At 43.1% G+C, this 26,506-nt stretch overlaps 1 protein-coding gene and 1 long non-coding RNA gene across 2 annotated transcripts; both read right to left on the bottom strand.

Moving 5' to 3' along the window:
• Positions 1-7,171: 7,171 nt before the first annotated feature.
• LOC144454274 (uncharacterized) lies at positions 7,172-9,668 on the bottom strand. The gene is made up of 2 exons (XR_013482632.1): positions 9,245-9,668; positions 7,172-9,006 (listed from the first exon to the last, which is right to left on the bottom strand). It is a non-coding gene; the product is annotated as an uncharacterized LOC144454274 (long non-coding RNA).
• Positions 9,669-11,228: 1,560 nt separating this feature from the next.
• LOC110219845 (sialic acid-binding Ig-like lectin 9) lies at positions 11,229-13,474 on the bottom strand. The gene is made up of 3 exons (XM_021003552.2): positions 13,296-13,474; positions 12,835-13,080; positions 11,229-12,192 (listed from the first exon to the last, which is right to left on the bottom strand). Exons 1-3 carry the CDS (start codon positions 13,336-13,338, stop codon positions 11,900-11,902), a joined length of 582 nt encoding a protein of 193 aa, XP_020859211.1. The 5' UTR covers positions 13,339-13,474; the 3' UTR covers positions 11,229-11,899.
• Positions 13,475-26,506: the final 13,032 nt, after the last annotated feature.

Genomic DNA, 26,506 nt, shown 5'->3' with positions numbered 1-26,506 from the left:
TAGAGTGTTATGGAAACAAGGAACATGAGGTTGGACAGACTTTGGGAGATAGAGGATAGAAGCAGTCACTAGGAGTCAAACATGACAGGTCAGCTGAACAACAACCAAAATCTGAGAAGGAAAGGACCTCAGAGATCTGATGTTTTGCAAAAGGAAACAGGCGCAGACAGGAGAAGGGACTTGTCCAAGGTCACGTGTGGTGAACCCACATAGGCCATCTTTCTGAAGATCTGGGGCGCTTTCCATAACATCTCACTGGCTTTATCTCACTCCAGAGGGAGGTTGCTTCTTCAGGGAGAGACCTAGCCTCTGCCATCTCAGAGCTTCTGATCTGATGAGATTGACCAATGAGAGTTTCTACAGTAACAGGGAGGCACAGAATGCCCAAGAGAATTAGAGAGGAAGAATATCAGAGCTCAAATGGACCTCAGGGACCATTTGGTCCCCAGCCAACCAGGCACCTTGACTCCACTACAGATTTGGCCAATGTTCCTCTGGACTTTGCCTGAAGCCCTCCAGTGAGAACTCTCCTCATGGCTCATTCCATTTGGGGACAACTCCATTTTTCCTCTACCCACATTTGCAACATCTGCTTCCTTCCACAGAGCCATCCCTTTGACAACAAAACATTTTTCAAAATGAAAAAGAGGAAGGAAAGAAAAAATTGGTCAACAGATCAGAAAAAAAAATGTTATATGCAGTGTTCCCCACTTATAGACTCATCTTTGCAAAGCAGCAGGAAAGAGGTGTCTTCTCATATCTCTTCTTCAGGGCTAAAGTTGTTCTTATGATTTTTGCAAGATTCAGATTGTATTGTTTTATGCTTGTTGGTCTCAACAATTACATTGAAAATTGAGTCTTTAAGTATTTTGTTTTCCTGTCTTGGCTAGGATAAAATCTAATAACATAAATATTTCTCAGGTCAGCCAATCTTGTCCTTAAGTAAGCAAAGTAAACAAGATTCTTTGTTATCACTATTACCCTTTCTAAATCTTCACTAATCATCCCTTTAATAGTATGATGGAGAATTTTCCCAGAAACTAAAGCCAAACTCTTTGAGCTATAGTTTGCACATTCTAGTCCATTCCATTCTTCCTTCCTTCCTTCCTTCCTTCCTTCCTTCCTTCCTTCCTTCCTTCCTTCCTTCCTTCCTTCCTTCCTTCCTTCCTTCCTTCCTTCCTTCCTTCCTTCCTTCCTTCCTTCCTTTCTTCCTTCCTTCCTTCCTTCCTTCCTTCCTTCCTTCCTTCCTTCCTTCCTTCCTTTCCTTCTTTCTTGGTGAAAATTGGGACACTTATCTCTCCCAGTTCTGATATTCCCTTCCCTTACATTCATTATCTCATTTTATCTGCCACAAAACTCTGTGAGTTAGGTGCTATTATTGTTCCTCTGTTAAAAAAAAAAAGAAGAGTGGCACCAAGTCCCCAGGGTTTCTGCAGTAGAGAGAATGAGATCATGCATGTAAAGTACTGTGAAGTGGTTGAAGTGCTGTACAAATGCTAGCTACAGTCACCATTATTGTCCTCGTTGTCTTTCCTTGCAGGGCTTTGAGGAATCATCGCCAGCACTGAAATAACTGGGGGGTGGGGTTGTCGCGCTGACACCATCGTTCTTGTTTAGGCAATTAGTCGTGTTGGATTCATCATGACCCTTTCTGGGGTTTTCTTGGCAGAGATAATGGAGTAGTTGGCCATTTCCTTCTCCAGTTCATTTTTACTGATGAAGAAACTGAGGCAAACAGAGTGCAGTGACTTGCCCAGGGTCACAGCTAGTAAGTGTCTGAGGCCAGATTTGGACTCAAGTCTTTCTGACTCCAGAGCCAGTTCTCTATTCACTGCTCCACCTAGTTGCCTGCTAGGCTGCTACCAGTGACCTTAAAAAGACCATGGAGAATGGCAAAGGAATGTTAAATGCACTATCACTGTCAGTTTTTTTGTAATAATAATAATAGCTAGCATTTATATAGTGCCTTAAGCTTTGCAAAGTTCTTCACTAGTATTATCTCATTTGACCCTCAAACAACCCTGGGAGGCAGGTGTCATTATCTCCATTTTATAGGTGAGGAAACTGAGGCAGACACAGATTAAGTAACTTGTGCAGGATCACAGAGCTAGAAAGAGTCTAAGGCAGGATTTGAATTCAGGTCTTCCTGATTGTAGGTTCAGCCCTATATCCATTGTGCCACTGAACTGCCTGCAAGAATTAGAGTGAAGAAGTGAAGAAAGTATGTCCAGAAATGACTGTGATATAATAACAAAAACGTATAAGAAAAAAGAACCAACTAAGTTAGCGGATAAGTTCCCTTTGCAACCCCATTGTTCTCTTTTAACCACTTCCCTTTTGTTCCCCTTCCTCTTTGGAATTGTTCCTCTTTCTATTTTCAAATTTCATTCTCGAGGGCTTCTCACTCCTCCTGGTCTGACTTCTCTGGCAGGATTTGGGGCCATGGATTCCTTTCTTTGAACCTTTGGAAATGTGCTTTCCACAAATGGATGGTGAATGTTGGCCAACACTCAGCCTTTCCCTCCCTCTCACAGACTCTAAGTTGGACTTAACTTTCTCTCAGCTCCCATTATTCTGTTTCCATGAATAGTTCCTCTTTTGTTGAGGACAATGTTTAGAAAAGCCATCCCCCCTGCCAGTTCTTCTCTTTTTTGAAGTGTAAGGGAGACCATTCCTCTTCTCACTTCAATTAATACCATCTTAGAAGGCCCCAAAAGTTATCGGCTTAAAGGTAGGAGTTTTCTTCTCTTAGTTGATATAGTCCCAGAATCAATTAATAAATGTATCAGAATATCCTCAAGAAGTATGCTAAGGATTTTCCTACAACCCTATAATTATGTGAGAATCTCTCTCTCTCCCCACCCCACCCCCCATCCCTCTCTATCTCCCTCTCCAGGGGATTATAGGACCCAGGTCAAAGGCTGAAGGAAAGACACTGTACTGGAATCATCTTGTGACTGGCTAAATCAGTCATACCCCTTGAGATTATATATGATCAAGCAGTCCATGTTTCTGAGTGTGTGGGGGTGGGGTGGGACTTTCTCTCCTCCTCCTCCATTGGCCATGACATTCAATCTGTGGGACCTGTAGCAGGCAATGCCAGGAGCAGAGCTGCATAGCTAAGGATAAATATGGATTGAGAAAGATCGTCACCCAAGGAATAAACTTCAAATTGCAAGTCCTTTCATGCAGAGAAGAGTTCCGGCTATGGATTTAAGAAAGATCTCCTGACCCACTGCACCCCATTAGAGATGCGTGAAAACTCTACACAGAAAGAAAGTGCTTCTGGACCTGGGAGGCAGGGGAATTGAGAGTCGTTTTGGTCACATGTGTTGCTCTTTAGTCAATTAGTGGTATCCAATTCATTGTGACCTCATTTGGGATTTTCTTGGCAAAGATACTGGTTTCCCATTTCCTTCTCCAGCTCATTTTACAGATGAGGAAACTGAGGCAAACAGGGTGAAGTGGCTTGCCCAGGGTCCCACAGCTAGTGTCTTAGAACAGATTTAAACTCAGGTCCTCCAGAGTCCAGGGCCAGCGCTCCATCCACTGTGCCACCTAGAGGCCCTGTTTGGGAACCCATCCTTCTTTATATATTGCATTGACACCATATTGCTTTACATTTATGTTAACTCTCCTCATGGGCAAGGTGTGTATCCATGAGAGAGTGCTTCCCAGGGGATGGAGATGGGGAGAGTCTTTTTTGGTAACCACCTTTTCTCCTAAACAGACTTAGTAAATTATGTTGATCAAAGTTTTCTGGCTGATTTTCACTGGGAAGCACACTGATGAAAGCCTGTAGTTAGGAATAGCTACCCATAGGGTTAACCTTACAGTAAGTAGTTCCTTTTCCCCTGAGGACCAGAACAGCAAGTTAGGAAGTAACCCATATGGGGTGCTACAGAAGGAAGAAATAATTATTGGCTGTTCAACTTAGAGAGAAAGAAGGGGAGGAGGGAGGGAGGGAAAGAGAGGGGGAGAGAGAGAGAGAGAGAGAGAGAGAGAGAGAGAGAGAGAGGAGAGAGAGAGAGAGAGAGAGAGAGAGGAAGGGAGGGAGGGAGGGAGAGGAAGGGAGAGAGGGAGAGAAAGGAAGGGAAGGGAGGGAGGGAGAGAGAGAGAGAGAGAAAGAGAGAGAGAGAGAGAGAGAGAGAGAATGAATGAATGAATGAATGAATGAATGAGGGAGAAATGGACAGACAGACAGAGACAAACAGAGACAGATTTCACATGCTAATAATTGTACAGTACACATGGAAGGAAACCTTGGAGGGAAGGTGCTAGCTGTGGAAGGGTGGGAGTAAGAATCAGGGCAGGAAAGACCTCTTACAACAGAAGGTGGGATTAGAGATGTTTGAAGGAAGCCGGTGAATCTAGCAGGCAGAAATAAGGAGGGAGAATGTCACATTCTAGGCATGAGGATTTGTCATGTTCATGACAGAGGATTTGAGAGATGAAATGTCATGTACAAGGAAGAGCAAGATGCTCATGGTGGCTGGATCATAGAGTAGAAGGAGGGAAGAATGCTGGAAAGGGAGGAAGGGGCCAGGCTGGGAAAGGCTTTCAGCACCAAACAGAATTTTTTTTATTTGATCCTGGAACTAATAGAAAGCCCCTGGAGTTAGATGAGTTGGAGGGTGACATGGTCAGATTTTGCTTTAGGAAAATGCTGTCAGAAATTGGGTAGGGGGTGGTTTGGAGTGGGGAAGCACTGGCTGTATCTTGAGTCATTAGAAGACTATTAAAATAGCCAATATCAGTAGTGATGAGAGCCTGGACGAAGGTGGTGGCTGTGGAAGTGGACAGCAGTAGACATGTGTAGGAGGGGCTGTGGGAAGTTAAGCAGTACATTGGAGACAGTCCTGCTTTTGGCATCATGAAGGCCTGAGTTCAAATCCCATCTCAAGTGCTGTGTGACCTTGGAAAAGTCATTTAACCTTTGCTTGCTTCGCTTTTCACATCTGTAAAACAGGGATAGTAAGAGTACCTACCTCCAATGGTTATTGTGAAGACCACATGAGATAGTATTGGTAAAGCACTATGCTATATAAATTAGCTATCATATTGTTATGCTGTTGTAAAATGACAATACTCAGCAACTAATCAGAAATGTGGAGTGAGTGTTGACAAAGGCACCAAAGTTGAGAGCCTGATTGACTGGAAGGAGGGTGGCGCCCTTGACCATCCAAGGTGCCAAAGGAAAAGGTGTCACTGTTGTTGTTTTAATGACCAGGTCTCCTCATCTTGTCCAGGCTGCCAGTACATGGTCTCGCTTCTGGTTGGTATGGGAGCTTTGAGCTATTCCTTTTCTGACTTGGTCCAGTTTACCCCTCCATAGACCACCCAGCGGCTCCCACTTCCATACTCATGATCCTCGCATGACACTGATCTGGATAGCCCATCACTATTCAGAATTCCCAAGTTCAAGAGATTCACAAGCCTCAGCCTCCTGGTGAGCTAGGATTACAGGCATGTATGAAAATTTTTTTGTTGTTGTTTAGTCATTTTTTTAGTTGTGTCTGATTCTTTGTGACCCCATTTAGGGTTTTCTTGGCAAAGATACTAGAGTGGTTTGCCATTTCCTTCTCCAGCTCATTTTACAGATGAGGAAACTGAGGTAAACAGGGGGAAGTGACTTGCCCAGGGTCCCACAGCTAGTAAGTATCTGAGGCTGGATTTGAACTCAGGAAGAGAAGTCTTCTTGACTCCAGGCCAGGCACTCAATCAGCCGCACCACCCAGCTGCCCCTATGTATGATAATGCTTGGCAATAATGGGGAAGACTGGAAGAAGGTTGGATTGGGGAGAAGATAATGAGTTTCTGACTAGGATTGGTTCTATTTCTCTTTCTCATCACTAGGGCTGATCATATTGATTCTAGATGAAGTTTGGACCACCAATAAGTTTAATACATCGCAGCTCATAACGCCCCTAGCTCCTAGGTGTTCACCAGTCTCAGCCTTTCCCAGGAAGAAGTATTAGAAGTATGCAGCACCATGCCATGGCAAACCACGCCAGCCTCTTTGCCAAGAAAATCCCAAATAGGGTCACGAAGAGTTAGACATGACTGAAATGATTCAACAGAAACAAGCATCATGGCAGGCTGAAGAATCGTTTACATGGTAATGGGGGATACGAAATAAGTGTATTCTCAGAGCTCTTACTGTTTGAGGGTTGTAGAGAAAAGTGAAAATGATGGGGTATGTGGGTGCTTTTGTTCTGCTTCAGCAGTCATAGGGGAAGGCACAAATGGGAGGGGTAGGGGATTCTACTGGGGAAAAGAGGAAGAAGGGGAAGGAAATCTCTATTTCATAATATCAGAGAATAAGATGAAGCTATATAGGCATGAAGGAGGGAGTGGGGAAGAAGGGCATCCCTATGAACCTCAGATTTAATCTGATTGAATAAAGAAAGATTAAACTCAATTACCCAGAGATTTTAGTCTAGAAATGAAACTCAAAATGGAAATAGGAGGGGGCAAGAACAGAGGAGATATAGAGATGAGGTTTAAGAAAGAAGACAGGATATGTAAAGGAATAGTGATAAGCAAAAACAATCTTGAATATCGGAGAGAGAAATATGAGGGGAGGACTAATAGGAAAGTAAGAGAGAGTAAAAATGTGGTATCAGGGCAGGGTAAGGATGAGAGAAGAGATGAAACAGAGGAAAGAGTCCGTTATTTATAAGATACAAGTGTCAGGCAAATTCTTTCGCTTCTACACAGCCATCTTTCTATTTGTAAAGAGAGTAGAGAGGGAAAAACAAAAACCAGTATGAGGACACACTAGAGGTAAATAAGTGAATAACATTCATGACTCAGGATGTGAATGGGATGAACTCACCCATTTAAAAAAAAAAAGAATATGCTGTCTGTAGACATATACAGTTAAAATTAGAAGGCTGAAGCAAAATCTACTATGCTAAAACAAAAAAAAAAAAAAACAGGAGGAGAAGGAAGCTAAATGATGTAGTAGAAAGAGCACCAGCCCTGGAGTCAGGGGGACCTGATTTCAAATCCAGCCTCAGACTCTCACTACAGGTGTACCCTGGGCAAGTCACTTAATACTGATTGCCTTCTTTTCTCCTAAAAAAAAAAAAAAGCAAGCATAGCAATCATACTTTCACATAGGGCCAAAATAAATATAGAAAAACAAAGAGACAAGCAGGGGAATATATTATGTTTAAAGGTATTATAATTAATGAATAGGTCAATGGCAATATTTCATTTATGTACCCAATAGCATAGCATCTAAATACATAAAGGAAAAAATTGAATGTAATTGGAAAGAGAAATAGGAAAACTATAATATCGGGGGAACTTTGTGGATCCCTTTGAAACTCAGACATAGCTTCAGAGGGCACACCAGTGTAGAGTCCAGCCAAGAATAGATGAGCTGAATGGATTGGCTCCAAACTGACAGATCTTTTCAAATGCCTCTGTAGACCAGTACTATCAAATTCAAATAGAAGCAGATCTCTGTGGGCCACATATTAACTTAGAAAATCCAAAGATTAACGTCATATATGTTGCATTGTATTTTTTTTTATTTTTTAAACATTTCCCAATTATATTTTAATTTGATGACCCCATTCTTAAACTTTGCCAGCTTCAAGTTTGACACTTCTGCTGTAGATCATTAAAGAGTGCATTCTTCATCAAGTGGTTAGGTGACCAGAATCAGTTACAGAATGTCTCTGCATACTCCAATGTCTTTCTAAGCCATGTCTTTCTTATGTTATCACGTTTCTCCAGAAGCAGTTTTCTCAGTTTCTGTATGTGGGAGGCACCATCAGAGATATTCTGCACATGTGCCATACCCCATTACAGGAAAAAAAAAGTAACGCATGTGCTTCTCAGAGAGAGAAGGATACTGTCACAGAACCAGTCCAATTTTCCCCATCTCCATCTCCCCTTGATACTGATCAAAATGTCCCATCGACTAATTACTTTGAAAATTCATGGTTATGCTCATGCAATGTGGCAGTTTATGTATGATTAAAGTATAAGGAATTGATGAAGAGGAAAGGATGTTGCACCCAGCAGGAAGTGGATGAATCACATCTTAGTTCTCTAACTATAAATGTATTGTGTTCCCTGGGAACCCAATTCCAAGGTAAAAGTGCAGGTTCTCTATATAGTAAATGTCCCATGTCTGTGACTAGAAGAAGTCATTTGAAATCTTCCTCATCCATCTCCATCCATTTGTGTGGGTATGATTGACTAGTCACCCCAAATCAGTGTCTCACCTGCCTATTTGACAAGCCCTGGACTGCACAATAGGCTTTCATTAGCTTTCTAAGTGGCTGGGCTTCTTAACCTCCATTTGCTCTACAATACTACTTTGCCTTGACAACTTTAAATCAATGTGGAGTTTGTGTTCAGTCCTGACTCCTTTCTTGGGCTCCTCATTGGTCATGGTGAGGCCTAGGGTCTCATCAGTCACTGATTTATGAAAGAGGCAATGTAATTGTCTACACCAAGGGAAAGGGAGGATCATCCATCATCACCATCATCATCATCATCATCATCATCATCATCATCAGCAGCAGCAGCAGCAGCAGCAGCAGGATTCTCTTACTTCCTGGTCTGTGATTCCTTTCCAGCTTTGAGTAACTTGCACATTTGAAAAAAAATGCCATTTATTCTTTTTTCTAAGTCATTGGAAGACGACATCTGGGCTTGGGATGGAGGATGTGGAAGGGGACAGGAGGACAGCATTATCTGCTGAAAGTTGGCAGAGAAAATGATGCCCATAGCTGACTTGAGTTAGGCAAGGAAATGGGATGAAGAATTATTTAGAAGATTTGTTGGATATAGGTTGGTTGCGAAGGGCTTTTAAATGCCATTAAGGTTGGACCTCTGGTCCTGTACTAGTGACCCAGTGGAGGATCTCAATGAATCTCCAGTTAGAGTGTTTTCCAAACCTGACCTCTCCCTAACATCCATGCTCAAGTTTGTGACTTTCTCTAGTGCAGGTCAGCACCATTTTCTCTGTCCAGCATGCAAGGCCTAAAGGAAAGAGTAGTTCAGTATAGAGCTCTCAGACTTCTTTCCCAGGTGTTCCTCTTGCTCCCCACCCAACCCCCCAACCTTGTGATGGAAATATAGACCGATTCTCAGAAAGGGAAAATGTCCATTGTTATTCCCCTTGTTCCAGTAAATTAAAAAAAAAAACCAAGAAGGGTCAAGTCAAGGCACCGGAGGCCAGGATCCTGGGGTCTCATGGTAGAGAGGTAGATATACTCACCAGGTGTAATAGAGCCAGGTGAGGCCATAAGTGAGGAGAATACCTATTCCCATAAAGATTCCTGGGAACAGGGTGAGAATTAATGGCCAAGAGCTATTATTCTGCATTGGGGCTGAGGAGGGAAAAGAAAGCGAGGGAGAGGGGAGAGAGAGAGAGAGAGAGAGGCAGAGAGAGACAGAGACAGAGACATAGAGAGAGAAGGGAGAGAGAGAGAGAGAGAGAGAGAGAGAGAGAGAGAGAGAGAGAGAGAGAGAGAGAGAGAGAAAGAGAGAGAGAGAGAGAGAGAGAGAGAGAGAGAGAGAGAGAGAGAGAGAGAGAGAGAGAGAGAGAGAAAGTTCTGGGTAACATTTGTCAACTCCATCTCTCCAACCTCACCCGCTCCTGGATGCAGGTGTCTTACCACCATCCCCCTCCTACTCACCCTGTACCTAGAGGTGCAGGGAGGCATGTTGTGTCCCAAAATGGTGCTGGACTTGGCAGGAATATTCCCCACTATCCCGTACTCTCAGACCAGGCAGCTTCAGAGGCAGAGTCTGGAAGTCTGAGGCTGGAGATCTGTTCATAATTCAACCTTCCCAAGTCCAGCTGAACATGGCAGATAAGTTGCTGTCCACAGTGCATAGTAGAAGGAGGGTCTCTCTATCTGGGAGAAGCAGGTAAGAGCCAGTTCCTGGGATCACTACTGAAAAGGTCATCAACTTTAGGGCTGAGAAACCAAGGTCTGGAGAGAAGGCTTGTCACACAGAAGAAATTAATATAAGGCAATGGCACTTAGTTGCAAAGGAAGTTGTCCTGATCCAGTTCCACCTAGATTTCCCTTTTTTCTGATTTAGATTCCACTGACCCCCAGAGCTGTGGGGTGAACTAATGCTTTCTATCCCTCTCTCCCCCTCTGCCAGTAATCCACGTTCAACCCAGCCCTAGCAGACGCCATCCGCTTTACCTACAGACACTGCTTGGGTTTTTGCAAAAGCCTTCCTTAGCAATTAAGGGAAAGATGGTATGAGATGTATCAAGTTTCCAGGGCACAGAGTTATCCAGGGCCAGCCAGAGTCCTGAGACTTGGTCTCAACATGGCTGTGGTGTGGTCACAGATCCTGACCAAGCTTCCTGGACTAATCAGCTCTGCTGCTACCAAGTTGAGCACCAAGTCAGCTCCTCTAATAGAGAAAACCTTGACCAGGGTTAACCCTTTTTTGGATCATGGCTCCCTTGGGCAGTTTGATGGTGAAACTGATGGAGCCCTTCTCAGAATCATGTTTTTAAGTAATTGAAAGAATTGCTGGGGCAGCTAGGTGGTGCAGTGGATACAGCACTGGTCCTGGAGTCAGGAGGACCTGAATTCAAATCTGGTCTCAAAAACATGACACTTACTAGCTGTGTGACCCTGGGCAAGTCACTTAGCCTCAATTGCCTCACCAGGGAGAGAGAGAAAGAGAGAGAGAGAGAGAGAGAGAGAGAGAGAGAGAGAGAGAGAGAGAGAGAGAGAGAGAGAGAATTGATAAATTCCCATCAGTGGTTAGCGAAAATAAGAATGCAAGCTCTTCTCATCTGATACACAAACCCTCTGAAATCTATCCACAGATGCCTTGGGGTCAATAGACCCCAGGTTAAGAACCCATGATGGCAATTTGGAGTATTAGAGCACAACCCTTGGTTTCTAGAGTACTAAGCCCTGACATCTCATCTATGCCTGTTATTGTGAAATTTCAATCAATGAACATTTATCACGTCCCCTCAGCCTAACTCTTTGCCCCCTACTAGGGGTCAGGCTCTGGACAAAGTTGGACAAAGACAAGATGAGAAACAGTCCTCCATCCTCAGGGACTATCCTGTGGAATGTGCCATGTATGCAGCAAAATAAATAACAGCTCATCTGAGAAGAGGAGCATGGCAAGATGTGATCAAGAAAGGCTTCTTGCAGGAGGCAGCACCTGAACTTAGTCCCCCCCCAACCAACCCCTCCCCACCCCTACCCCCCTGAGACAAAGGGAAGATTCTAAAATATTTTGGGCCCTGGACTTGATTTCAGAAGACCAGGGTTAAAACTGAGATCCTGCTACTTAGCATGCACAAGACCTTGGGCAAGTCCTTAGGCTCTGAGCCTCAGTTTCCTCATCTGTAAAATAGGATGAATAATTCTTGTGCTCAGTCACTCACAGGACTGGGGTGAGGAGAGACACTTGGAAACCTTAAAGTGCTAAATAAATGAGATGAGGATGGTGCTAATGATGATGGTGGGTAGTATCATCATCATTATCATCATCATCAGTACTGCTATTCTATGGTGAGGAACATTTCTTTGTAAGCAGAACCAGCCCCTGGAAAGAGAAATCCTGTCTCCCTTGTCCCTTAGTTCCATGGGCCACTAAAGAGCCCTGCCCATAGATCCCTGATAATACCTGTCTTGTTTCCCCACACAACATGGATGGTCAAGTTCTTCGGTGTATCTGAAATGGAAAGTTGTAGGTGACTTTTGGGCGGAACAGGATGCTTTTTCCTCAGCATTGGGATGAGATAGGGACCTTTAGCCCCAGAAACAAGGGTAGAAAATGAAAGAATTCTCCAGCATATCCCCCCTGCCCCAGGGCCCCAGATGTCTTGACCATTCAATATCATCCTATATCTCAAGTTCTGGACCATCTTCTTTCCAGTTCACTCTCTTCTGGGTCCCCTGCTTTCAGCACTCACAGGACAGGTTAAGTCTGTGCTCACATGCCCTCTAGCGAAAGTTGCTCGACAAGTGAGGCTGGAGCCGTGGACTCGGGGCATTGGAGTCAGAGAGATCTCCGACGAAGAGGCTGGCTCACTGTCAGGATCCTGGAGGAAAGGGCTGCCCCTCTCCAGAAGAAGATGGGGGGTATCGCCTCCATACAGACCCCAGGAAATGTGCAGTTCAGGGTCACAGGATGCCCAGCCCCCAGGGTTTGGGGAACATAGATGTCTGGCTTCCGTGTCAGAGCTGGGGAAGAAAACGAAAGTGGTGAGCTAGACTCCGGATTAAGAAACATGCGCAGTGTAACCCCCAGTGATGGCCTGGGGGTCATTCATTGTTTGTAACCAGCCTGCTCTTCCCCAACGTGGTCCCATTTGATTCCCAACACTGTCCCTTCTTCCCGGGCCATTCTTTGCCTTACCCTGTGCCCTGAGACACTCATTCCTAGGGTTATAGGAGCATAAGAGAGTGCTCCTTATTAGTCACCTACTCCATCGTCACACTTTCCTAAGTACTTTCTTCCCCACCCCCACCGCACTTCATGAAAAATAATGTCAACAAAGGGATGTGCGTGCAGGTAGTAGGTAGGAGAAGCGGGATTCAAATCGAAGATCTAACTTCAGACCCAGCCGTCGGGCTACCCAGCTGCCCCATCACCTCCTCCTTGTATCCTGTTTGCTCGCAGAGAGGTCTCTAGATGGCGCGTCCAGACACAGCCCTGAGCCCTGGACAACATTTGCAAAGAAGCTCTCTCTGTGAGCTTCCCCACGCACCCTCCTGTCATCGGTTGCCTCCGAAACTCAGTACACGAGAGACTTTCCCAGGGCTGCCCCGGCTCCGCCCAGTGCTCCCGTCCCTGGAAGGAGTTTCCTACCTGTCACATTCACATAAACTTTAAAATCCAAGTAACTGTGTTTCCGTGACTTTCCAATGGCCACCTCCAGGAAGTATCTTCCGCTGTCTGCTTTCCGGGCATCAGTGATACTCAGGGAGCAGTCCTGTCTCCTTGGAAACAAGCTGAGGTGGAATCGCCCTCCTATCTCCGCCTGTACATCCCGATCTTCTGTCGTTCGTGGCCACAGGCTTATCTCTGGCAGTGTCTGCCCCTTCTCGGAACCAGCTAGCAGTGAGGGAAAGAAAATAGGGAAAAGGAGGATCTTGCAAGGGATCGTGACACACATCCCCTCCCTCACCGTCACCGAGCTGGGCACCTGCAGTTCACTCGGTATCTGGGACAAGGAGCCTGGGAGCAAAGAGAGACAGCATCTTCGACCCTTCTTCCCACCCACTGCTTCCTCCAAATCTGTCCCCCTCCCCAGCTCCTACCCCACTCACTCCTCCAGAAGAGGACCAGCAGCAGCAGAAGCTGCGATCTCATCTCGGGCCTTGGCCAGGGGTCTTCTTCTCTGCAGCTCTTCTGCAGTCCCCCCACCCCTACCCTAGCTCAGTCCAAAGGACAAGTTGAAAGGGGAAGCTAGTATGGGAAAGGTAGAAAAGGATACAAGAAGCGACAGCTAGTGGTGCAGTGGAGAGAACACTGACCCTGGAGTCAGGAGGGCCTAAGTTCAAATTCATCCCCAGACTGCTGAATAGCTGTGTGACCCTGGGCAAGTCACTTAACCCTGATTGCCTCCCCCACCCAAACAAAAATCCAAAGAAGATGGGCTCTCCATCTTGGGCTAACTCAGAGTCCTGTTAGCTCCAAGAGGACAGACTTTCTGAACAGACTATATCTGTGGGTGTTTGCAGAGGGAGCTATGGGTCTCTCCTGCTGTTCTGCAATCAGCTAACCCGCTTCTCTGGCCTCAGGATTTTTGCAGCTTTGTGGAGGATGGTTTGGAGAATGCTTTCAGAAACGCTAAATGGCTGTGATTCAAGGAACAGACAGAACACTTCCCAAAGAATCGAATAAACAATAGTAATGGAGTACATGTCATAGTGGGCATAAAAAGCCTGTGGCACGTTACCAGTAGGGACCTGCTTGTTTAAAAAATAGCAGTAAAAATATGATATTGATGTGGTTTAAGAGGCTCAGGGATCCCCCCCCAAGACCAAAGTACAGGATGGGGGTGCCTGGAATGAATTCATGGACTCAAGCACACTTTAAGTCAAGTTGGCAAGAATTTGTTATAGTGCTAATATGGCAGGCAGAGCTCCTTAGAGAACTTGCCATGGTGGGCAGAGCTACTTAAAGGATTCTGCAACCGAACTGGAATGATGCTAAAGCTTATACAGGAAAAGTAGTCGATTATGTTCCAAGTATGCTAATTAGGTGATGACATACAACCTTGGTCACAGGCGTCATTTACTACTGGAAACAGGGGTGGCAGGAAGGTTCCTAAGGGGTGTAGGGGTGTATTTTTGGTCTGTTATGTCTGTAACAAGATAGCTTCCGGAGTTGATGTCTATAACTTGACCTCTGGGTAGTATATGATAACTGTGGAAATCAGTACATGATAATTTTATTGATACAAGATAATACAAGGGAAATTCTACAGCAGTCAACTTGTTCTTGTAATAGGGAGAGATAGTGAGATAGTTTACCGCACTGGGCCCACTCATGAGTTATTGCCAGAGATAGGTCTTTGGATTGGGGAGAAAACTGTCAGGGATCATGTTTTGAAGGTAGGGAGAAATATGATCTTGGAAGCGGGGTCTGAGTGCAAGCACCAGGCACCCCATCAATGTTATTTAGGAAATATGGGCTGAGAATGTGAAGAGGGCTGGGTGTGTGGCAGGAGTCCAGCACTGTAAGACTTCTGTGCATTTTTAAACCTAAGGAAAGCTGCCAACGTATTTGATGCATTCTACAGGAAAATATGGGTAAGCGTCACACCAGCCAGGAGATGTAAAAGGCTTGTAATCTATACCCATGCAGGAAGTCCTGACATTGATGAGGTTGTAAATCTGCTGAAATATTGAAGCATTATCCAAAGGATGGCTAGTGACCATCTAGAAAAGGAAGCAATCATCTCTCAGAGACACTAAGAATACGCAAGGCCCACATGACTTCTTGGTCTCTTGACAAGGTTACTAGAGCAGGTGAACTCTGTAGAGGTAATTTTCCTGGATTTTACTTTCTTTATAAAACTTTCATTGCTGCCTGTTGTTTTTATATCACATTCATTTCCTTTACTCCCCCTGCAAGGCAAGCCTTGCCCCAAACTACCCAGATTTTAGCAAAGTATTTTCTAACATCTCTGGTGATAACGCTGGTGGACAAGACAGAGAGATTTAGATTAGAAGATAATATATTCAGCAGATTAGGAGCTGATTGGGAAGAGTAGTCATTAATAGTTTAAATTCAGCTTGGAGAGAGATCTTTAGTGGGGAGCTCCAGGAACTTGTGGTTGGTTCTGTGCTGTTGATATGATATGATATGATTGATAATGATATGAGGAAGGCTAATCAGATTTGCAGATGAGGCAAAGCTCGAAGAGACGGCTAATATACTGGGTGATGGAAACACAATCTTAAAACATCTTGACAGGCTAGAAAGAATGAGGCAACTCTAAGAAGACGAAAATTAAAAGGAATCAGTGCCAAGTCTTATTCTTAGGTACAAAAATCACCCTCAGAAATAATAATGGGAGAACTATGGCTAAGATTATAGCTGGTCTAAAAAACATCTGAGGGTTGTAGGGTCCTGCCAATTCAGTATAAGTCATGATTGTGACATAGTGATTCTAGGCTGCCTTAAGAGAATGATACTTTTCAAAACCAGAGGTAAGAATTCCAGGGTATTCTGCCTTTGAATAGAGGTTCAAATGTGGTACCCCCTTGGGGATGTATGACAGAAGGGTCATTTTCTCCCCTCCTCCCTTCCTCCTGTCCTGACTTCAGAGCTCTGAGTGCTTCCTGCCAGCCATGCTGACTCTTAATTGGCTGTTGATCCCAAGCACCTCTGGCTTCTTCTCCCTTCTAGTTCTGCTCTGTGGAGGGCAAGCAAGGCTACCCATTTGGGACAACCACCCATTTGTGTCTTCTTTGCCTTCTGAGATCTTATTTTTTTTAATTTATTTTTTAAATTTAAACTAGGCAATGGGGTTAAGTGACTTGCCCAGGGTCACACAGCTAGTAAGTGTTATGTGTCTGAGGCTGGATTTGAACTCAGGTCCTCCTGAATCTAGGGTCACTGCGCCACCTAGCTGCCCCTGCCTTCTGAGATCTTAAAAGGGAGCTGCCATCTCTCCATTGCTGGGTACTTGAGCAGCAGGGTGGTGTCCAACAGAGGAGCAGCAGAAGCAACAGCAGCAGGGGCAAGCCTGGAGAGGGAAAAGAGTCCCTCAGGGAGAGAGGGAGACCACTGGAAAGCAAGAGCCCACATGGTGCTGACTGGGCTCCACTCAGGGGACATGGAATTCTGCTGCTATGGTGAAGGTGAAAAGCTACTAATGAGCAGCCCTGAAAAAGAACTGTTTGCAAATATCCCCAGTAAGGCTGGAATATTAGCTTTTCAACCAGCTGTTAATCATTCAATGATTCTTTATTTGCTTAGCATTCCTTTTTCTGTGTGGGAATAAAGCCACCTCCTTCATATCTGACTCCACTTGATCAAACTGTGCCTTGGGCTTAGAAAACTCAGGCAGCTCAATTTGATGACAACCTGTCCATGACCTTTGAAAGACATCTGAGAATGGGGAGGAACTTCTCAGTTGTGGCTTGTACTCTGGGTACTTTTTAAAAAAACTTCTTCCCTTTTTTTAGGAAGACTTCTTACATTACAGTTACAAATAGAATTGTTCCTGTGGAATCTGAGGCAGAGTTCAAATTGAAACCCTAGGAGCCCTTTGCCCCTATTGAGGATACAGGCAATCCCAGAGTAATGAACTCAGGGATCACTTGGGAAGGTCAGGAGGTAGGATTAGAAAAGATCGCCAGCCACAGGGATCCTGGCTAGCTACTGGGCTAGGCATGATATCGGGGAGGAAATTAAGTGGGAGAATATTCTTTACCATAACAGTGAAGAGACTAGGCATCAGGCATTAGCAGGATCAGTTGAAGGAACAGAGGATGTTTAACCTGGTGGAGGATAGACATCAGAAGATGTGAAACCTCTTCTCAAGGATGTAATATAAAGGAGGAATTATCACAGGGTGCAAGCTGAAGACAGGTTGATTTTAATCGAAGTCATAAGCACCCTCATAATTAAAGCTATGCAAATTTGGAAGAAGCTGCTCCTGAAGAAAGCAGGTTCCCTCCTCACTGGAACTTCAGGATGAGGAGGGCTGTCAGCACAGTGGACAGAGTACCAGAACTGGAGTCAGGAAGCCTTGAGTTCCTAACCCACTTTAGACACCTACTAACTGTGTGACCCTAAGAAAGTCACTAACCCTCTGCCTCAGCTTCCTCCTCTGTAAAGTGATCCCATGAAGATGACCTACCTCTTGGAGTTGTGTGGAAAAGTGAGATAGTACACATAAGGCCCTTTGCAAACCTTAAAGTCATATTTGTTATTATTATTGTTTAAGCAAAAGCTGATGGACGATTGCCAGGTAACTCACAGGGGAGTCTCCTGATCAGGTGTGTGTTGCACTACATGACCTCTAAGGTCCCTTCTGGATCTGAGATGTCTTGATTCTTTCCTTCTTTGTAAATGTGCACAAATTACCCCTTTGTCAATGGGTTCCTGAGTTTTTCCAAAAGAAGTCACACTCACTGTCTTACAATTTAGAAACTCCATTCTCTTCCCTTTTTTGAAGTTGACATTCAAATTTGCCTCTATGAGGTGTCTTTCCCATACTTTAATGCCCTTCAAAGCCATGGACAGGCTGTCCTCAATCTTATCTGTCAGTTCTTTCCACGCCCAAAGTGTGGTTTGTCCAAGTCTATTGACTTGACCTCATTAACAGTGGCTGATACCCTTTCTCTTCCAGTTTGCCCACTTAACTTACCATCTTGGCTTCCTGTTGGGCAATCCTGTTCTACCCATTCCAGTCACTTCCCTCCTGCACAAACCCATGAACCTTCTGAACCTAATGAAGGACTTATCTCCTCCTTGATTTGCCTCAGCCTCCATTGCCACTTGATTATCAATGAGGGAGAAAATGAGGGCTGGGTTTAGTTTGGAATTAGGTATAGATGAAGAAGAAATGGGGATGGGGTTTGATTTGGACTCCCAGGAGTCCCTGGACCACACTTTGAGAATGACTGCCCTAGCTAATTGTAGGTATCTATTAAAGGTCTTGTTGAATGAAAGAAAAGGTATTTTTGGGAGAAGGGGGAGGTGAGTATGCTTGTAGAAATCAGGGAAGGATTCAATGGGGAAGTGTAGAATTAGTATTTTAGGCCTAATTGTATTTTACTTTTAAACAACTCAATATCACTGTGAAGGGCTATGGGAAGGCTAGGTATTGCTAACCTGAAGGGTTATAAGAAATTTTTTTTCCCTTGAGAAACTTTGCTGCCTCTAGGCATAAAAACAAACAAACAAACAAACAAAAACCCACTTTCCCCATGTGCTGTAATCACTTTTCCTCTCAATAGATTATTTGTTCCCAGAATGCTCTTTGCTATCCCTCATCTGCCTTTTAACTCTGAACTTTTCAATTATCCTTTGTCTATTTAATGATGACTAATATGGAGTCATTTCTTGATCTTTGTGAAGAAGGGAGCTCATATGCGGAGAGAGGCATGAGGAGGGGCTGGTGAGAGAAGAGGAGGATTGCAGCAGAATCTGTGGTGAGTGATAGGGAGTTGAGAAGAAGTGACTAGATAGATTTTGTGACATCAGGGCCTCTCTATTCTGTCCCATGCCCTTGGACTAAAGGAGGAGGGGGCCCCACATAGGTCCCTCTGTTGGCTTCCTCTCACCCTCCTACTCTCTCTTTGTCTGAACTTTGGCAGGCCTTATATTGATTGATATCCAGTTTAGCTGAATGACTTAAAATGAATTTATTTTTCATTGTGCAAAAGTTTGGAAATCCCCAAAAAGCTATGGCTCAGAATTGTTTCCATGTATCATCTGGTAAATCTAGTTAGCTGGTGATTGTGTTCTCTCTAGACTTTCCCTAGGTGTTCCTTCTCAGATCACAACCAAATCCCATTCATGCTCTTTACTATGCACTCACTTCACACACTGAGAGACACCCTTGTCCTTTATACCCTCCATGGCAGTCACAGAGACCCTGGGGGCCTGGGTTTACACAGGGTTTACAGGCAAACAGTCTGCTGAGATCACTCATATGTTACTGGTAGGGTGATGGGGTCAGGAAGCCTAGAGTGACAGCTAAAGGGGAAGTTTCTAAAAATTAACCAGAAGGGCTTACTCAGAATGAAGAAAAAAAAATAACTCTTCTGTAACACTAAGAGTGCTGGACAGTTTCAGTACCTAGTAATAAACATAGGAGTCAGCATTATAGGAAACAGGGCATCTAGGTAGTGACATAGGGCACAGAGCACTGGGCTTGGAGTCAGGAAGATTCCTCTTTCTGAGTTCAGATCCAGCCCCAAATATGTACTAGCTGTGCGACCCTGGGCAAGTCACTTAATCATATTTTCCTCAGTTTCCTCATCTGTAAAGTGAGCTGGAGAAGGAAATGGCAAACCGCTACAGTATCTTTGCCAAGAAAACTCCAAAAGGGGTCATGAAGCATCAGATCTGCCTGAAAGATGACTAAACAACAAAATTATAGGAGACAGCCTCATGAGGATGAGAACATAGACTCTTCTGATTATTCCATTTTAATACTTAAATCAAAGAGATACAAAGAAGACAATTATAGACCAATATTTTAAATATGTATTGATGCAAAGTTTAAACCAAATGGTTCAAATCAAAGTTTTAAGCTATTTTGTAGCAAATAGGCTACAACATATTAAAAACATGCACTGTGACCAAATTAAATTTATACTAGGGAGAGGAAGGTTGATTCAATGTGAAGAAGATGATAATAAACCTGATAAACCATATTAATAACAAAAACAATAACACATAATAATAGTTTCTGGAAAAGTTTTTAACAAATTCTAACATCTGTTTCTGTTTTTTTAAACCCAACAATAGGAAGTATATGAATCAATGGACCTTTCTTTAATATAGTAAATAGTATCTCTCTAAAACTAAGAGCAAACATCATGTGTCATGTATAAGAGTTAGCAGCCTTTTCAATAGGATCATTGGCAAAGCAAGGTTGCCCATTATCAACACCATTATTTAACATAGTGCGGAAAAGCTGGCTATTACAAAAAGACAAGAAACAGAAACCCATGGAATAAACACAAAGAGAAAACAATAGTACTGATTTTGATGGATGACATGGTGATTTCTCTAGAGAACCCCAAAGAGTCAACAAAAATTAATTGAATCAATACGTTCAGCAAAGTTGCAGGATATAGTATAAATCCATGTGAATCATCAACATTCTTGTATATTACCAACAAAACCCAGCCAAAAGAAATAAAAAATTAAATTCTATTAAAAATAAATATAAAATATTTAAATATTTGGGAATCCACCTACCAAGATACACCCAGGAATTATGTGAATAAAATTACAAGGCAATCTTTACAAAAATAAAGACAGACCTAAAGAGTTAGAGAAATATTGATTGACGATGGGTAGACCAAGCCAATATGATAAAATGACAATATGATCTAAATTAATTTACTTATTCAGTGCCATTCTAATCAAACTACCAAAGGACACCTTTATATTGTTAGATAAAATAATAATGAAATTCATCTGGAGAAACAGAAGGTAAAACATTTTTAATTACAAAAAAATGGGGGGAAATGGGATTTAACAGAACTAGATCTCATACTGTGCTACAATCTAGCAGTCATCAAAATGATTTATTACTAGTGGAAAAAATAAAGATCAATCAGTGGAAAAGCTTAGCTACACGATATTTAAAAAGGCAAGTGAATACAAAAGCCTAGTGTTTGATGAACCCAAAGACCCCAATTACTGGGGAAAGATTTACAATTTTACCAATACTGCTGGGAAAAGTAGAAATCAGTCTGGTAGAAATTAGGTAAAGATAAACATCTCACACCAGGATAAACTCCAAATGGATAAATGACTTAGACTTAAATGATGACGTGATGAACAAGGACAAAATTATTTTTTTCAGTTTATGGATAGGGGACATTTTATGACCAAAGTGACAGAGAGGCTCATACAAGATTCAATGAACAAATCTGATTATATAAAATTTTAAAAGAAAATTGCACAAACAAAATAAATGCAATTAAAATTATAAGGGAAATAGTTAATTAAGAAAAAAATCTTTGCAGCAAATTTCTCTTATAAAAATTTTATATCTAATACATGTGAGGGACTTATTCAAATTATAACTAAGAACTATTTTCCAACATCAAAAGATATGAACAGACAGTTTTCAAAGAAGAAATCAAAGCTACCAACAACCATATAAAATATTTTAGATGGCTAATACTAGGAAAAAATACACATTATGGAAATTCTGAGGTTCTATCTAACACTCATAATATTGTGAAAGATGACAACAAAAGAAAAGGAAAAATGCTGGTGAGGCTGTGAGAAAACTGGCACAGAAATACTCTTTTGGTGGAGCTGTGAATTAGTCCAGACATTCTGGAAAGCAACTTGGAACTATGTCCCCAAAGTCACTAAAATGTTAATCCCCTTTGACCCAGGAAAACTATTACCACTCCAAAGAGATCAAGGAAGAAGCAAACGACCCATATGTCCAAAAACAGTTATAGTAGCCTTTTTTGAAGTAGCAGAACCCCCTGAAAACTAACACGGATACCCATCAATTGGTGAATGAGTAAACAAATGATGGTATAAAAATGTAATGGAATATTATTGCCTCATAAGAAATGATGGAGTGAGCATTTTGGGAGAAAGTTGGGCAGACCTAGATGAGCTCTTGAAGACTGAAACAAACAGTTCCAAAAGAACAGTTTACACAACAACAAAATTATAAAGTCAAACAACTTTGAAAGACTTTAAAACTCAGATCAATGCAATGACAAAACGTGATTCTAGACATCCAAAGATGAAGTCCGCTCCCTACCTCTTGGGAGAGAAGTGATAGGCTTATAATTAAGAATGAGACTTGCTTGTCTTTTTGGAGATTGCCAATGAAGGAACCATTTTTGTGAGTTTTTTCCCCTTTTTTCTTTTTGTTTAATTGGGAGAGGACTGCAGGTTTCCTTCTCCTATTCCCCAGTTGGCCAGAAGAAGACTTATTAGTCTTTCATCAACATTTTAGTAGCATCCCCAGATCAGCTGATGACAATGTCTGCATTGGGAGCCAAGGACAGATTGGACTCAGAGCTTCCCAAGAAGCCCAATAGACGAAACAATACCATATGTAAAAAGAACTCCAATTTTAACTTTCCTGAATTTTTTTTTAATCTCCTTCCCAGCAGCCTGGATATACCTCCATCCTTGTGGTCCTCTCTTCTGATTGATGAATGACTATTTTAGACCACTATTTCATGAGGTTCTTAGGCTATTCAGGCACACATCTCTCCTGGCACCACTCCTGATTTTCCAAATTTGCCCCCTTCTCCTTCCCTTCCCACTTTTCCAACTCATCAAATGTATAATCTCTCCCCCATTAGAATATAAGCTCCTTTAGGGTAAGGACTATCATTTCTTGTTTTTATCTATATTCCCATTGAATAGCATGGTGCCTGGCACCACCGAATAAGTGCTTAATAGCTGATTTGTGAATCTATCATTTATCTATCCTTGTAAATTAAAAAAGAATACACTGAAAAAATGTGATAAAGTACATCACTTTTTTGTTGTTCTTGTTTTGTTTTGGTTTTTTTTTTTTAGAAGGGATGAAAGTCAGTTTGGCATGACCTGTGCTTGATAAAGTCAAGCTCATGCTCTACGTTGTAGGCTCTGGTCCTTTCTCTCAGGTACAGGCTGTTTCTTGAGCTCCCCTCAAAGTTCTAAAGGGATAAGAGGGCAGGTTTTCCTCCACTGTCATTGGCTGTTTCCACCATTGCTATGGGTCAGTTAATAGTGCCTCAGTTCTATTTAATCACTTAACATGGAGTAACTTTTACAAAGGCCCATTTACTTCAGAGGTATAGCCAGAACAAACATAGACGTTTTCCCTAATACATGCAGGGCATTCTCTCTCCTAAGCCACCTTGTCTCTGATAGAATAAGCTCAGACTTAGCTCAGTTCCTATGTAGCATTGGACCCACCAAATTCATGCCCCAAGGTCAGCATTCCTGCTGGATGAGTCCTCAGTCCAAATTTTGTTGACATTGGTTCAGAGGGTAGCTCTGCAAGTTACCCCTTTCTCCTCAGGGCTGTGCTGGCTGCAACCTGGCCTGGATTCCTATTCCCATGTTCTTGTGGATTCATATTCATTCTCATGGTTCTAGACTCCACTCTCTGAACCTAGAATAGAAAAGAACAAATGAAAAAGACCAATGATTCAGACCCATTTCTTGTGGACTACATGGCTTCAGAAGGTAAGAAGATCTTAAAACCAACCCCCTTACCCACATGGTCTTTCTTAAGATTTTTTTTTCAGTTCCAAATTCTCTTTTTCCCTTGACTCCACCCAGAAGGCAAGAATTATGATACCCATTATACCTATAAAGTCATGCAAAACATAGTCCCACGTTAGCCAGGTTGCAAAAATAAACAAACAAACGAATGAATGAATGAATAATGAATGAATGAATGAATGAAAAGGCAGGAAAAATAAAGAAAAAAAAATGCTTCAATCTGTACCCAGAGTCCATCAGTTCTCCATCTGGGGGTGAATAGCATTTTTCATCATGAGTCCTTCGAGTTGTGGTGGATCATTCTATTGATCAGAGTAGCTAAGTTAATCATCATTACAATATTACTGTCACCATGCACAACTCCTGGTTCTGCTCACTTCCCACTACATGGTCATTTACCAGATGCCATCAGCTCCCTAAGATATAAATAAAGCCAAGGGGTAACCAAAGTTGCCTCGGGTCTTTTCAAGAGTCCCCAACAATCCAGCTCTGTAGCCAATCAGAAAAAACTCCTCCCAGCTAAGGTGACTAAAACTAGTTCTAGAGTGTCCACACATGCTCTGCAGTCTGTCCAAAGCCCATTTCCCCATTTGTCATCACAATGCTCCTGGAAGCCATCTTCCTAGACCTGCCACATCAGAAGCTTGCAGCAGCTGAGCAAGCTGAGAGGGTCTCTGCATATATGCCTGATCCCAACATGACTTCTTTAATCCCACATTCTAGAATATTGTCAGAAGGCAAAGTCGAATTGTAGTTAGCCAATAGCCTACAAAGTCCATTATCTTCTCTTTTTTTTTTTTAGTTTTTAAAAGGATATTAGCTCTTTTTCAACGTACCACTCCCATTCTTCATGGTAAATGTACCAAGCACTCACCATGAGCCATGCATGGTGCCAAGCACTGGACATAGAGATATAGAAGTGATACAGCTTCTGTCTTCAAGGAACTTATGTTCTAATAGGGTGGACAATACCTATTGGCTGTAGTGATAGATAAAGGGTGCTTGGATTCAGGGAGTCACAAGGGATGGTGAGTGGAGCCATCGGACAGATGAGCACCCTCTTTGTGGAAGGAGCCGCAGTATTATTTGATATCCAGGGCAGGATGAAGAAAAGGGGTCAAAGGTTACAAATGCAATGAAAGTGAAGATGCCAAGATGGTGCAGGCTGTGGCAGCAGTTGGACAGACTATGGGCCATGGTCTGGCAGGTGGCTGGGTAAATCTGCCCTCACTCCCCAATCACGGCAGCTCCAGGGTGGGAGATCTAAAACTGAGCTGATGAATTTTCCCAGGGTCTGAGGGCACCGATTCAGAGAGTCTTGTTACAGTTCAACCAGCACATCCACTAGCTCTTTTAGCACTAGACATATTGGTTCCTCTGGCCTTGTAAGTGTAGCTTATAAAGAGATACAAAAGTGATGCAGCGGATTGAGTGCTGGGCCTGGAGTCAGGAGGACCTGAGTTCAAAGGTAGCCTCAAACTCTTCCTAGCTGTGTGACCCTGGGCAAGCCATGTCACCACTGTTTGCCTCAGTTTCCTTACTTGTAAAATGAAGGTAACAACAGCACCTGCCTCCCAGGGTTTTTCATGAAGTCTGAGTGAGTCAATATTCATAAAGCTTTGTACGATGCTTGGCACAGAGTTGTTCCTCAGTTGTGTTTGACTCTTCATGACCCCTTTTTGGGGTTTTCTTGGGAAAGTTATTGGAGTGGTTTGCCATCTCCTTCTCCAGCTCATTTTACATATGAGGAAGTGAGACAAATAGGGTTAAGTGACTTGCCCAGGGTTACACAGCTAGGACGTGTCTGAAACAAGATTTGAACTCAGGAAGATGAATCTTCTTGATTCCAAGCCCATTGCTTTATCCACTGCACCACCTAGCTGCCCTGGCACATAGTAGGCACTTAGTAAATACTTCTTTCTTTCCTTCTTTCCTTCCTTCCTTCCTTCCTTCCTTCCTTCCTTCCTTCCTTCCTTCCTTCCTTCCTTCCTTCCTTCCTTCCTTCCTTCCTTCCCTCCTTCCTTCCTTCCATAAAGACCAGCAAGTCTTTCTCTACTTAACTGCCTTGGGCATCGGCTCCTAACTAGTGAGGGGATAGGCAGTGAGGGAGAAGTACTTAAAGAATGCTTAGATTTGCCTTCTCTGGTGGGTTGTACAGAGCATGCACAGATATCCCCGCTTGGTTCTAATTCAACAAAAAAAAAGCCAGGGAATTTATATGTAGTTCGGAGCAATACAGTTTTAGAAAACCATCCAAGGACAGCCACAGCACAATATCCAACCAAAAGCTGGGGTTGGGGTCCTCCTCGGGTCAGCCGCATTGCTCGTTTTTATGAAATTAAACAAGGCTGTTTGATTAGTTTCTTCTCACATATTTCAGACCTCGTGAAACATTTTTTTTTTTTGCTTTTTGGTGAGGCAATCGGGGTTAAGTGACTTGCCCAGGGTCACGCAGCTAATAAATGCCAAGTGTCTGAGGCCATATTTGAATTCAGGTCCTCTGACTCCAAAGGTGGAACTTTATCCACTGTGCCACCCAGCTGCCCCCTCATGAAACATTCTTGTGGGTGAAGAAAGTCTTTGTGCTAAAGAACTGATTCTTTCATCAACTTTTTAGTTTCTTCTAATGCACATATGATTGTAGGCGACCTACTCAGGGGCTGCTAGTTTCTCCTCCATTAAAGTGATGGGATTCCGCTGAGGCTGAGGGGCTACATCTTTCTGTTTAAACATTCCAGGTCTCTACTAATGTTAACCGAAATGTTGTTCATTTTGTGACACTTCAGGCTGGTTGGTTTATGCATAGCATCCAGAAGTTTGTACTCTTTGCTGGGGCATCAGCTCACCTAGCAGGTAAGTGGTAATTTTGGCCAACAGATTCTGGCACAGGTCTGTGATAAAGGGAGGAAGAGGAAAGGAAGGGGAGGAAGGAGGAAAGAGAGAGGAAGAAGAAAAAACAAAGAGAAAGGAGCAAGAGAGTTGAAGAGAGAGAGAACAGAGAAGGGTGGAGACAGACAGACAGAGAAGGGAGGAGAGAGAGAGAGAGAGAGAGCGCTTGCTTCCATTTTCCATGCATGTC

Source organism: Phascolarctos cinereus, unplaced genomic scaffold (assembly GCF_003287225.1).
Source record: "Phascolarctos cinereus isolate Bilbo 61053 unplaced genomic scaffold, phaCin_HiC Scaffold_726;HRSCAF=1367, whole genome shotgun sequence".
NCBI lineage: Eukaryota > Metazoa > Chordata > Mammalia > Diprotodontia > Phascolarctidae > Phascolarctos > Phascolarctos cinereus.
The sequence above is the reverse complement of the archived record's forward strand: the minus strand, read 5'-3'. Positions and strand labels throughout refer to the sequence as shown.

Bases quoted from the DNA above. Each gene is read 5' to 3' on its own strand.
- LOC110219845 (XM_021003552.2), bottom strand. From the start codon at position 13,338: ATGAGATCGCAGCTTCTGCTGCTGCTGGTCCTCTTCTGGAGGA. The intron at 13,081-13,295 runs GTGAGTGGGGTA...CCTCACTGCTAG, and splicing joins GCTGGTCCTCTTCTGGAGGA to CTGGTTCCGAGAAGGGGCAG. The intron at 12,193-12,834 runs GTAGGAAACTCC...CTGACACGGAAG, and splicing joins AGTTTATGTGAATGTGACAG to CCAGACATCTATGTTCCCCA.